The sequence below is a fragment of the Perca flavescens genome, chromosome 11, assembly GCF_004354835.1.
Source record: "Perca flavescens isolate YP-PL-M2 chromosome 11, PFLA_1.0, whole genome shotgun sequence".
NCBI classification, from domain to species: domain Eukaryota; kingdom Metazoa; phylum Chordata; class Actinopteri; order Perciformes; family Percidae; genus Perca; species Perca flavescens.
This window is the reverse complement of record NC_041341.1, coordinates 26,163,943-26,178,053: the sequence shown is the minus strand read 5'-3', so window position 1 is coordinate 26,178,053 and position 14,111 is coordinate 26,163,943. Positions and strand designations below refer to the sequence as shown.

Here is a 14,111-nt window from a genome sequence, read left to right as displayed (position 1 = left end):
TCTGCTGGTAGATGGTTTGCAAACAGCTCTTAGGACTCCTTTATAGAGGTTTCATTTAGCATTGACCTCGAGATTGCCTCGAACACACAATCAATTTAAAATCTCTTCTGATTACAAAGATGTGGCACAAAGGATTTTGTGTTGTTTTATGATTCATATGGAGTGTTTTCTTCTTTTTGTAATCCTTTTAAGGACATATTTAAGATGAAGAAAAAATTTGCTACTGTATGGATATGAATATGTGATGATATGAGCAGAGCAGAATGATAATCAAACAGACACAAATACAGCACATACTGTGTAGAAGACACAACATGTAGCTGTGTGTGTGAGGTAGATACTTGTCACAGTAGTTTGTACTACAATTGACACAGTTTCTCTGTTCAGATCTGGGATATGTTGCAAAAGTGACACAAAAACACAAAATAAGTTGTTTAGACTTGCTACTCATTGTGTGCGCCGCCATGGCCAGGGTGCATCAAGTCACAGAGCTGAGTCACTGAACGCAAACCTTTTTTGGCAAATATGAGGAAATCTGTTTATGTAAATAAACAACACAGTATGACACATTTAGTGTAGAAAAAAAGTTGTAATAATAGTTTAACCAGAACTGATGCATTATTGAGTTTTGACAAAGGGAAGCTCTTCACCAGAAGATAAACACTGTGGTTCTCAGGTTATGCATTTAGGAAAACTATGAAACATCTTACTTTAGTTTATAGATTTCACTTAACGTTTTTTAGTCTCACACACCTGCAAACCCATCTTTTGAGCAAGGTGTCAGATCCAAACCTATAAAAAAAAAACTCAATCTCACCAATCACAGGAATGAAAAAGGACTATCGAGTGGGAAACCTTTGAATTAATAGATAGCGAGGCCTGTTCACAGAGCAGCAGAGCCATTTTGCTTTCTGTAATGATGTATTACATCAGATATGATATTTATTTTTTATCAGATGTAATAAATGTGGAAGCTTTTCCAGGCCATTTGCCCAGTCTGGCTTTAGAAGAGGACTCCTGTCAGCAATCAGGAAGCTCACATTAGTTCACTGCACTTGTCAATAGTGAATACTATTTATTGTTGCTTATTAAGTTTGCTGAAGTTCCTTCATAAGGGTGCAGAGTGTGTATTCGGTTCAAAAGCTCGCCAAGGGAGCGTGAAGCCAACTTGTGAATTGAAAATCTTTTTACAGCCTTGTTTCAATGATATGGTACTGTGCTGTAGCAGCCCAGTGCCGTATCATTGAAACGCCGGACCACAGTGCCATACACAATTTACAGTATCAATTCTTTTCTCCAGCAGTCCTCTTAGCCACAGCAGCAGTTCAGTTTGTTGCTCAGATTTTTTTATTCACTTTAATTTAGCTTTTAAGAGAACAGCACAAATGTTTGTAATCCATTTCTTTCTCATACTCACTTACATAATCCAGCAAAGGTCTACTTAACATGCCAGAAAATTGTCTTGAGCATGTGTTCACATAATCCCACATTTGTTTACAGTCTCTTGCTTCTAGTTTTTCAGTCTTTTGTACTAGTTCAATTTTTTTCTTTTTCTTTTTATGTTGTTTGTGTGCTTATGTTTATTTTAAGACACTGAATTATATTGTTGTTAATGTTGTTTTCATGTCGTTCTTGCTGTTGCCTCCACTGAGTAGATCGTTTTTTTTGGTGACATATTTATGCATCTGTGTTTGTTAGCAGGATATCACAAAAACAACAGATTCCAAAAATGTGTCCGAACAAGTGATTAGTTTTTGAGGTGGCTATTTATATAAAGCATTTTATATATATTTTTTCTCATGACTCCTGAACTGCGAGGCTTAGAAGCAAATCTGTGTTTTTCTTTTGGGATTAATATTTTAGTATTTCATCCTATTTCTATATTTGGATGACCACCAAATAAAGGCTTTTAAGTTCTTCTTGTTCTTAGCGTGTGAACAGCATACAGAGACACTGCACAGCTTTTGCCTCTGCACACCAAATTTCTGAAGAAATAAAATACACAAGATGATTTAAAAAAAATAATAATAATCTTTATTAATAATGTTTAATGATGGTTTATTTTGTTTCAAAAGGTTATCTCCACGACAGAATAAATCTAACTCTGTTCAGAACGAGGTAAATGTCTGAATAGACTAACTTAGATCATTAGACATTATTTTATGTGTATCAGGAGACTTCCACAAAACGTTAACCGTGTGAACATTTTATGGACAGACAAACACACCTCTGTCAATTAATTATGCTGCTGATGAAAACCTTTCATCAGTGTCCTGGGCAATATGTTTGTCTGTAAAGAAATGACTCATTGATTGGTTTTTAAAGACTTTCTGAATATGCGTTATGGGTGAAGCCAGCATGCTCCATTTCTCAGCGCAATCAACGACAGACGTCAAAGAAGGCCCGTGCTCTGTGAATGTAAGTCATCCTCTGTGTGTCTGCCCTCATTTGAAGATGACTAATAAACTGTGGAGTGTTGTTCAAAGCCACGGTTCCTCATTGCAGCAGACACGGGTCACTGATCATTTTGTTTCTGATTGATCAGACTCATTTTCTCTTCTCCTCTCCAGGAACTGCAGATATCTGCCCTCCCAGTAAAATCAACTGTGTTGACAAAGCACTCGGTAAGAAACAATCTTCCTTCATTTCTTTTGTCATTACAATAGATTCCCCCAAAGGGAAATGGAAACGCACTCAGTAAATATGATAAGGATGTTTTTTTTTTCTGTAATACAAATACCTGGAGGTAGACTTGATATTTTGAAATTACTTTTCCTCATTGTGATTTAGTCACTTTATAGCTTGATGGCTGTGCTGCCTCCATTGTTGAACTTTTAATATTAACTCAGCTCTCCATTCCTGCATATCTGCACCCCCCCCCCAGATCTGACTCCGACCTCACTCTCCTCCAGCTGAACAAAGGTGCCTTGGTTTCAAAGGCATCACAGTTGCATGAAAAAAAGATCTTTTTCATGGTTATGGCAGACATATAAGTACAATTATCATTTTTCAGCCAAATAAGCCAGAAATTTAATTATGTCTCTCTTTGCTGAATTCAAACCCTATTTAAAATATGGTTGAATGAAATCTTAGATATATCTTACAAGAGTGTTCCATATTCATGTGGGTCATATTCCTGAATCAAATAGGGTGAATACATTAGCCCATCATGAAAGTTAATAAATTAGAATATCATTTATATATTTATATTGTAAAGGTGTTTTTGTTCCCATATCAGACGCCATGCTCCTGCATACACATGGCCTTATTGTTAGACTTAATATATAAATCATCAATTCAAAATTACTGCTTTCAGTGCTCCCTCTGTGTTTTTGTCTGGACTCAATGCATTTCAAATTTAAAAAGAGAGATTGGGAAAAGCTATGTACTCTCCTGTGTACACAGTGTTGTTTAAGAGTTATGGTTGTGAAAATGTATTTGTTAACGTGCAATTAATGCTTGTAAGTTAACTGAGTGTGAGTCTAGGTATGTTACTGTAGCAATTCTCTGAACAAATGGCATAACTGATAGACAAACTATGTATTCTAAACACTGTTAGAATAACACATCATTTTGTTAATATATCAAGAACACTATCAGTCCGTTGGTCTCTTTTCTTATATGGCAGAGACCAATGCTGGAGAAGACATTTTATCCACTAAATGATTTTACAAACTGTTCAATTGTTCATTCAAAAGCTCTAATGGATTTGTTCATCCTCAACATTACCCATCTAATTGAGATAAACACTTACTACTAGATAATTAATGATGCCGAGTGCTAAAAATACACATTTTAGCCTTCAAAAATTCTTATTAATGGACGGAAACACACACAGAGAAAATGCCTTATCATCTCTATCAGCTCATACGTACTTTTATTTTTTATTTTTTTAAAGATTATTATTATATTATATGTTTCCCACTATAAGCACACAATTGTACTTGTTTGTACTTAAACACCATCGCCACGTACTGAAGCAAACAGGGAATTTCTGTTTAAATTGTCGTTGTCGGGTAACGTAACATGTGCCATAAGCACTGTTGCTATGGTTACCTGCAGTCTAAGCAGTGTGCATAGATGGTGGTTGAACTGGAATTGTAATTGAAGTGTCCTGATATGTTTTACAGTCTTAATAGATGTCTACCAACCAATCAGAAAAAAATATTTTTTTGTGGTCATAGAATAACAGTTTAACAATGGATCAAATTTAAGATTTGCATTGTGAAAGAGGTTGCTCATAGTGGCAAACCCACAGATAATTATCAGATTCGGCAGTTCCCTCACCGCTACGGAGCATTTTAGCATCTTTTAGCTAATTGTTTTGGTCTTAGGCTGCATTCACACATTAGTGCAGAGTTGTGCGGTGATGTGGGAGTGTCACCTAAATGGCCATTTATGTCTCCACACACAGTCAACTGCACACAGACAAAGTTAGCAACTAGCTAGTGAACAGGAAGGTCGGCGGTTTGATCCCTGGCTCTGCAGTCCCATGTCGAAGTGTCCTAAACCCCGAATTGCTCCCAATGCTGCGCCATCGGTGTGTGAATGTTTATCTGATGAGCAGGTGACACCTTGTATGGCAGCCTTGGCCACCAGTGAATGGTGCCTGTACTGTAAAAGCGCTTTGAGTAGTTGTTAAGATTAGAAAAGCGCTATATAAATGCAAACTATTTGCATATTGTAGCATTTAGCAGCTAAAGAGCCAGCTAACAAAAACAGAGCTGAAAGAAGAGTGAATATTGGACTGAAATTTGCCAGGTGTTCAGAAACACAGCTCCACATGAATGCTAACGCTACTAAGGAAACCATAACATCTTTATAAGGTGATAATATGTAAATGTTGTGTTTACAGTGTGTTCTGCTGTTAAAAAAACACAACTTTTGTAGTACACACTCCCTATCCTTCACACCTTTTCCTTTTTTGCAGATTGTTTTTGCCTCTAGATTCTGTGTAGTATCTCATGTGTTTCTCTGGTAGAGTGATTGCCAACAAATCATCACTGAAACTGACCCCGTCTATAGCTGTTAAACCACTGTTTCCATTGCGTTGCAGCACAGCTACAGAAGAACAGTGGGGATACCTGTCCATGCGAGACGCCCTGTAATCTCACCCGCTACGGTAAAGAGCTCTCCATGGTCAAAATCCCCAGCAAGGGCTCCGCTCGCTATCTCTCCAGGAAATATGACAAGTCAGAGGACTACATCAGGTACGACAGGAACCTTCAACAAGACTAAACTCACGTATGGGCAGTAATGTGATGCTCAATAAAAAGGGCCATCAATGATGACCTCCAGTCTGTTATAACAAACACAAAACCATAAATATAAAATAAAATCAATTATATTTTCACACAAGCATCAATTTATATTTTGTCTTTAGGTGAATAGTTGATCTTCTTGGAAATTAGAAAGTCTGGTGATAGCAAGTTGATTGTCAGGCACCATGAGGTCATTACAATTACATATATGGAAATGAAATGTATTTATTATACTGTATAAGATTCTGATGTTATACTTTTCCTGGGGTTCATCCTGGTCTGTCAGTCTGTCTGTAGGTCTGTCAAAGACAAATAAATATTTGGCAACCACAAGTCAGATTGCCATGAAATGTAATGCTGGAGATACTCTGTTAAACGGATAGAGTCAAGAGGATTATTTCATATGATTTTGACCAACACTTGAGGACGAAATGTCTTCAGATTGAATTAAATGTGTGTTTGATTTTCATGGTCCCCACAGAGTAATTATAATGTGTCCTCCAGCACCACTTTTGGGGTAAAACTTCTACTCGATAAAATATCAAATGAGCAGATTGTTGTGAAATTCAGTAAACACTAATAATGATCCTCAGAGGATAAAACTTTTCAATTTTGTACACTTCTTTAGCACAATCAAAATGTCAGCTTTGGAGATAAGATATCTCATGTGTAGCTAATATTTTGGGATTAAATCTGACTTTAAAGACCCCATGGTTTTTGCTGTAGCGCCACCCTCATTAGGATAATGGAATAGCAAAATCGTCATAAGACTGAGCACTTAAATTTCAAATACTAGTTTAATAAAATAATTGTAAAACTATATATTTATGTTATCCTTATTACACAATGATTTATCCTTATATAAGTAACTGCAATATAGCTTGGGTGTACACACCAAACAAATCTGATGATTTATTCATTACAAAAGAGATCTGTTTTGGGGTAAGTTACAGGTGCCACACAGATTCTGCTATTAATTAATTATTATAACTATTAATCTTAATATTTTCCAAATCAACAAACTGCACATTGTTCAGTTCATATATTGTTATTTCAAAAACACTAATTTCCAAGAACTTCAAATGCCAGGTCCAATCTGAAATTCAATCCCCTGTGATTTTTTAAATGTTTCCCCAGAACCTTTTAAAAGTGTGCTTAGAAATTCCTCATTTATTTTGAAAATACATCCATAACAATGTTGTTTTTGTCTGTAGTTATTTTGCAGTTATGGGGTGGCAGTAGCTCAGTCAGTAGGGAGTTGGGTCGGGAGCCGGAGGGTTGCTGGTTCAAGTCCCCATACGGACCAAAGTATGGTGGTGGACTGGAGAGGTGCCAGTTCACCCAAGGCACTGCCCAAGCACAGACCCCCCAACTGCTCGGGGCAGCCCCCTCACTCTCTCCATTAGTGCATGTAGAGGTACTGAGCATGTGTGCTTGTTACACACACATGCTCAGTACCTCTGAGTGTGTAATTCAGGCCTGTGTGTAATAACAACAGAGTGAAAACATTGTAATTATGAAATTATTAAAAGCTCCAAATTAAAGCTAGTAAGTGGACCATCATGTTGTTTGTTCCATCCAATGCGAGGCATAATAACTTTTAGTGACTGGCCTATATAACTTTTAATCCTGTTCTTCTACTTTTTAATGGAACATTTACTAATTTTCTGATTTTAATTAACTCAATGTGCTCATACTGTACTTCCTCTCAGCTTAATAGGGATGTAGAAGATAAACATGCCTAAACCAAAGAGCTCTTGATGCCTTGCAACACTTAATATTACCAGACTTTCTAAATCCAGAGAGATCAGAGACATAGCAATGACAGAGGATGTCAGTGCTTGTTCAGCTCATCTCAGTTAAACCCTGAAACACCTCATTATCTCACAATCGCTGGTTAGATCTTTGTAATGCGCTGGAGGCCTGACAGTCCCATCATGACAATTTACAGTGAGCATTAAAATGACTCGGAATGATATTTTTTCAAATGTTAGATTTGTAGTGAATTATAAAAACAGTGTATTTCACCGTGTTTGACATCCACACTACACTTGTTTGTTCCAGAGACAACTTTCTGGTCTTAGATATCTTCTTTGAAGCGCTGAACTATGAAACAATTGAGCAAAAGAAAGCCTACGATGTCGCGGGTTTATTAGGTAAGATTTCTGTCACTTTTTTTCTCTCTTTTCTGCACTTACTTTTCATTGTCATGATGTAATAGTAAACAGGAACTGCTTTGGCATTACGTCCATTGTGCTTTTCCTTAAGTGTTCCTTCTTTTCAGGTGACATTGGTGGACAGATGGGCTTATTCATTGGAGCCAGCATCCTCACAATCTTAGAAATACTGGATTATATCTATGAGGTACAGTGCCTGTGCAAGCATACACACATCAGCCAATCACAATGTGAGATCAGAACAAACTGCAATATAATCAGCAATAATTACCGGTTATTGTCGTCAACAAGAAATCTGTTTTAACCGACTATTGTAACTATTTAGAAAACACATTAGTGCCTTAATTATTTATTTTAATTTTTCTCAATATTGACCTAATGGTTTTTTTTGTGATATGTGTATTAGTACATATCAGTTTTCTTTCTAAGACATAATTATGAGAAAATCTCAGGACTGGCAGTGTAAATCTTATCGCTTGTTATGCATGTGTGGAGTTTTATTTGATATCCAGGCTGGAGAAACTACTTTATATAATATCCGCTCAGGTCTGGGCTGAAGACATGCTACTAGCGCTGATCATGAAATGAACTCCTGTCTCAGCTGTGTGTTTAAGCTTTCTAGCCAGCAACCTGCTGACTGCCAATCATGTATGAATAAAGAAAAATCTGAGGGAGGGACTGTGATGCAGACATCACAGTGACTGAACTCTTCACTCTGCTGCGTCTCTTGTCTCCCCCGCTCATCTCTGCTCTTTCACCCTCCCTGCTGCTGTGCTATGGGTAAAACCAGGTGATCAAGCAACGGCTAAAACGTCTGCTGAGGCCGCAGAAAGAGGAGAAGAAGAACAAGCAGCAGACCAGCACTGTTGCAACAGTGGGTCTTGAGGAAATGAAAGCAAAGGTACAGCACATACTGTACTCTAACAAATAGCTGTTTTCGTGCCGAGTGTACAACTTTCCCTGCAGCACTGTAACTACATTAGGAAACTACAAGGGAATAATTCAGGAAGAAGTAAATTCATATTTTTCCACTTCTAAAATAATGAAGAATGTATTGTTCCCAATTAGTCTTAACTACTGTGCAAAGCACATCCTCCCCTGGAGCTCGGATTTGTTATTGCACAACTTAATTCTGCTTATATCTGAACAATAGACTTCTTGTCTCACATCTATCCATAACTGTGTCTCAATTCCACACAACACACTAAAACTATAACAGGGTTTTCACTTTTAAACAAGTCTGCCAGTAAAACTGAACAGACAATTTGTTCTGTTGCCATTCAATATTTGCAGCTTTGATTAGGTTTGGGTGGCTTACATCACATTTTACTTTCCAGAGTAGATGTAGACACCAAATTAGTTTTAGAATATGGGCAAAAAGAAAAACAGTATGAGAATCGATTAACAATTCACAGAAAATCCATTCAAGCTAACAGGGAATTCAGCTCTCTGTTAATCTAAAATATATATACAGAACTTAAAAGTCATTTCCACTCAGCTATTATTTATCTAGCTAGCTTCTAGGATCTTTTTCTCTGGGAAACCATGGCCAAAGATGCATCTGTGGCCAAGTGTAAGTGTTATACACATCGTCTTACACAAAATCCAAGAGTTTAATTTCACTATCTCACTGAATTAACAATTAGCTACAGCTGAGAAAATTTGAGTTGTCATTTCAGCATGCAGCATGTCTGCATTTGGAAACACAGCAGACACTATTACTTCACTGGATTGGTTTGGCCAAATTCTTTTATGTCAATATTTAAAAGGAATACTTCAACATAATGGGAAATACACTTATTCACTTTCTTTCAAGAGTTAGTTGAGAAGATCAACATCTCATTAAGTATACAGTCTACGGTACAGAGCAGGAGTAAGGAAATGGTTACCGTAGCTTACCATAAAGACTGGAAGCAGGGATAAACAGCTAGCTACAGCTAATGTGTCTTTGTGTCTTTTCTTTTTTGCCATTCATACTTCATCACAGAGGTTGTTAAGTGCCATTGTGCCTATACAGAGATCATTACCAAACTGTACTCAACGACCGTATCTGGCTATCTGCGCTATAGCCGGAGACGCTGCACGGTAGTACTACTGGATTGACTCTCTTTGTCACAAAATAATTACAGCACATTACTCCCCTAAAACCACAAATCTTCATTTTGCATTTAAATGAATGATCTTTAGAGGTGTTGGTCTGTATTTATTTTAACTTTCGACAGAGACAGGCTAGCTTTTTTCCCCTGCTTCCAGTCTTTATGCTAAGCTAGGCTAACTACTAATTTTCAGATGCATGCTTAGCACTTAGACATGAAATTAATATCAATCTTCTAATCTCACTCTTGTATGCAAAGTGAATAAGTGTATTTCCCAAAGCGTTGAATTTTTCCTTTAAATTACAATGTATAAGTACAGTGATGGTATCTACAAGCCTGGCTCCGCCCTTGTACGTACTTCCACTCAATTTAAATTTTCCTTCAGTACTCCTTCTGGGTTTGCGGTATATTCTTGGGTTTTCTCCGGCCAAATATTTGGCAGTTCAATCAGCGAACAGAAGGAGTGGCTGAGTCAAGAGATTATTCTTGATAAATGTAATTTTACTGTACATTGTTATCTATGTATTGTCATATACATGTTATCTTTGAAGCATGATCTGGTTTGCTGTGCCTTCAGCAGGAGCCCAATGACATGACACGGAGTCATCCAGAGGGGGCATACGCCAACACCATCCTCCCCAACCACCACCACCCTCTCCCACACCCTCAGCGCCATCACGCCGGGCACCTAGGGGTATTTGAGGACTTCGCTTGCTAGAGCTAACCACCGCTTCCCATCCTGGTGACACCAAAAGATAAAAGCTGTCTGTGTTCAGATCAATAACAGACCCTTGGCATTTCCGTCGCTCCTTTGCTGTCACCAGTGACAAGCTACAGCCAAAGTCGAACACCAAACTTGTGCTGCTAACAAAGCACTTGTACGTACAGTATGTAGGCACAAATTGGACACCGCTTCTTTTTTTTCTCTCTGGATGGGACCCCTCTCAACTTTGTCCAGCTTCATTTGAGAAGTCAGGCACTTTGTGTTTTCAGGACCAATTTTTGGTACATGATCACTACAAGGGAACAAGTGGAGAACCGCATGTCACCTTGATCCAGTTTATACCCTAATGATTTATTTATTTAGCTAGCATCTCTGCTTTTTTTGTCTGTATCTCTCCATGTATCTCTCCTCCAACTATTCCTCTTACTTCAAGGAAAACAATGTACCATATGAAGCCATTGCACATTCTAAATTATGTAATTATTTAAAGAGATACTATTATCTATATATGTTCTATATTGTCTACAAGATGAGAATACTTACAGTAAGCAAATCTTACTCGTGTTACATCCATCCAAAATATGAGGGGAATTATTTAGGCTGAACTGTATGACTGGAAGATCTAGCTGCATCTTTCCACATGATACACTTTGTCTGGTTTGTGGTTAAGGTGTTAGAGAGTAGCAATGTACCTGTACATAAAGTCCAACTTTAAAATGAGAATGTTCTAAAGTTCTGTTTCAATGGCTGTTGTTTATATTCTTTTAATATATAACTTATGTAATATTATTTTAGTTATTTATACATTTTAGAAAATACTTTTTTATGACAATAGTGGTCACGATTGTAGCAATTACTGTACACTTAAAATCTGCAGATATATTAGACTGCCAAACATCAATACAGTGGACTGTATGGATCATGACTATTATCTCCATCGTTTCCTTTTACATGTCCTGCTGTTACAAAGACACATTATTAATTCATTTCTGCCCACCATCCACTCTTCACTTTGGTTAGCATCAAAACCTTAAGCTGACATAAGCAATAAGAAACAGAATTTTACTTTTGCAGAGTCATCTTCTTCAGCTTGTGGCCAGTACCACTGTAAAAGTGTAGCAGCTATTTACAGTGTCAACCTGGCATCAATGTGTGTGTGTGTGTGGGTGGGTGGGTGGGTGGGTGGGTGTTTGTTTGCATGTGAACTTTAACATTTTGCAAACATGACTGAGCACATTAGACTGATGCAACTCGGCTGAGCTGAGCTGTGAAAAAAAGGAATGTTTGAAAAGTGGAATAGTTAGCAAGAAAGCAAGGCGTTTTATTGCAGAAGTAAGGTTTTTATCTAATAACTGTAGAGTTAGGGCAGTTCAGAGTTTAATTTAAAAATTGCTCTGGAGGCTGAAATATTCTTACTGGGTAACTTAATCCTCACCTGGCAGGACAAAGACACAATAGTTTTGAAGAGCACAAGTTAGTAAAGTGGAAATGAAAAATAAAAACTCTATTTATAATCATTTTTGTCATTATGGAAAGTCGGCTTGCTGACTTGCCCTTATGCACTGCAGCAACTTAACCACCTGTAGCCTCTGCGCTTCTCATCATCTGATCTATTATGAACTTGTGAAGCTTTGGTGCCAAGTTGTTCCTTGCGTAATTTACAATTTGAGACATTTTGGATTTACACTGTTAAAAAGGCAACAGTGGTACCAACTATACTATGTCATTTAAGAAGATATAATGTGATATAAGTGGGACAGACAACAATGGAAGTAGTGCAGATATTGATTTTCTTGCACATTTATGCTAGCTCCAGGGCACTGCTGCTGTCGGTGTTCAAAAATGGGATCCAGCTCTTTGAACCACTTTGTAGTTTTTCAGCTGTTTGTTTTTTTTACTCTATCCCCTGTGTCATTGCCAGATGCTGAGAAATCTTCTTGTCTTATTGTTTTTAATGGTTCTCTCACCAAGACGTCTTTGTTGCCTAACAATATAGGTTGTCATTGTCAATATAGATGCAGTAGTAAAAAGTACATGGAATTTGCATTTAGTATCCCCTCTTGCCCCAGAAACTCATCTATGTAGCGAGTGGTGGAAACTAAAGCAGATGGCTACACGTTAAGTTCCAGCAGTGGAAAACTGCTTTGAATAATCTAAATAACTACAGGCTAGTAATGAATTTCTAAAGAGTTGATATAAAATAGATAAACTAAGTAATCTAGACAATTATTAGAAAGATTTAACTGGGCCTCATAATATATTTTCATCTTTTCTTACCCTTTTGCCCTCATCACTGGGCTTCAATATAATGTTACTTACAGTACAGGCACACTTGCATCATCTTTTGCAAATATTTGTTCAGCTTCGTATTCGTCTTCATTGAAAGAAGCATTCAGGAATGTGCTTTCAGAAATGATGAAATGCCAGAGATGCGGTCTTTTTTTAATTAACTCTCACCCACAAAATATCACACACTGCTTTAATAGTGCGTCATTTCTCATGTTGCCCCATCATCCATTTATATATTTCCCAATGCCAGTGTACAAGAAAGTGATTCACATTCAGGACTACATGTGCTAAATCACCAGACAATTGTTTTTTTGTCTTCATGGAGATATTGATCATATTTTCCTCATAGCATGCTAGCAACTTATCTGCTATCAGGCAGCAGTTCTGGCTTCAAAACTTTGACATTACATCCTGTTTTATTGGTAATTGTGAACAAATTTTGTTTGACTAAAAAAACTTTTTAAAGTTTAACCCCTAACCTGCACAAAATCAAGCCTGCTTAAAGCACCCTACATTTTGACAGACCTTTGACAATCCACTCTGTATGTAATTCATAACAGAAATGTATGAAATACTTCACATAACAGGATATCATGTTCACAAATGACGATATAATTTTTCTGTTAATTTGATCAGTGCATTCTGTTGCTGCAATAGTCATCACTTTAGCTCACAATGAGATTCCACAGGCCTCCATCTGTCATATCTCCTCCTCCTGTCAAGTAATCATGGGCTATACATGGCTGTTTAATATTCATAATCATGTGTCACTTTGACATTTTCAAAAGGTTCCCAATCACAGTCTCTGATGGCATCCTGTACAGGCTATGCATAACAATATTCTCCTCTGTCATCAATAATTGTAGCCATCCTCAGACAAGTCACACAGGGGCTGGTGTGTTGAGATGAATACTGGGCTGAATTATCACTGTAGAGTTGTGTTTGAATGGTAGACCCTGGAGTCGATGTAGAAAGGTTTTGTATTCTCGAGATGCTGTGCACTGTAAAACACAACCCGATTAATTCTGTATCCAAAAGCATTTTAAAACAGATTACAAAGAGTTGACTTTACATCAGCATGCCGCCTGTGTGAGGTGCCACAGCGGTGGGCGGCAGGCCTATACTGTAGCAGATGGGACAACTTCCCTGGCTGATAACATGTAGGTCACATTCCTGGGATTCCTCAAGCCTCTACTTTGAGCTCCCTTGTTGCACAGCTCTTTGAGCCGACCTTTTTATAGCTCCATGACATTCAGTCACATGTGCTGTATGTGGTTATTACATTATCCGTAAAAATCAATTTAATCCGACCAGCCACCGATGTTAAATTTTGAAGATCTGCTGTTATGTCCTTTTTTCTTTTCAGCCACTTATTTTTTATTTTTTTTTACTGAAGTCTGAAAGGGTCATCTGAGAAGAGAAAAAATGAGTGCAGGGTGACACACGCAGCTGTCAGGAGTTCCTAAGAAGGAATTCCACCCCATACCTGACAGACAAGGAAATGGACCATCACTGCAGTAACAAGGAACGCTTACATTTTGTACAGATGTGCGATATTGTGATT

The 14,111-nt window shown here is 37.6% G+C and overlaps 1 protein-coding gene across 1 annotated transcript in view; it reads left to right on the top strand.

The window, feature by feature from the left end:
• asic4a (acid-sensing (proton-gated) ion channel family member 4a) overlaps positions 1 to 11,071 on the top strand; it is an 87,656-nt gene extending 76,585 nt beyond the window's left edge. The window contains exons 5-10 of the mRNA XM_028591542.1: positions 2,571 to 2,624; positions 5,057 to 5,210; positions 7,326 to 7,417; positions 7,546 to 7,625; positions 8,229 to 8,339; positions 10,112 to 11,071. Of these exons, the coding sequence (XP_028447343.1) occupies positions 2,571 to 2,624; positions 5,057 to 5,210; positions 7,326 to 7,417; positions 7,546 to 7,625; positions 8,229 to 8,339; positions 10,112 to 10,252 (632 nt within the window). The 3' untranslated portion in view covers positions 10,253 to 11,071. The remainder of the gene's footprint in view (positions 1 to 2,570; positions 2,625 to 5,056; positions 5,211 to 7,325; positions 7,418 to 7,545; positions 7,626 to 8,228; positions 8,340 to 10,111) is intronic.
• Positions 11,072 to 14,111: the final 3,040 nt, after the last annotated feature.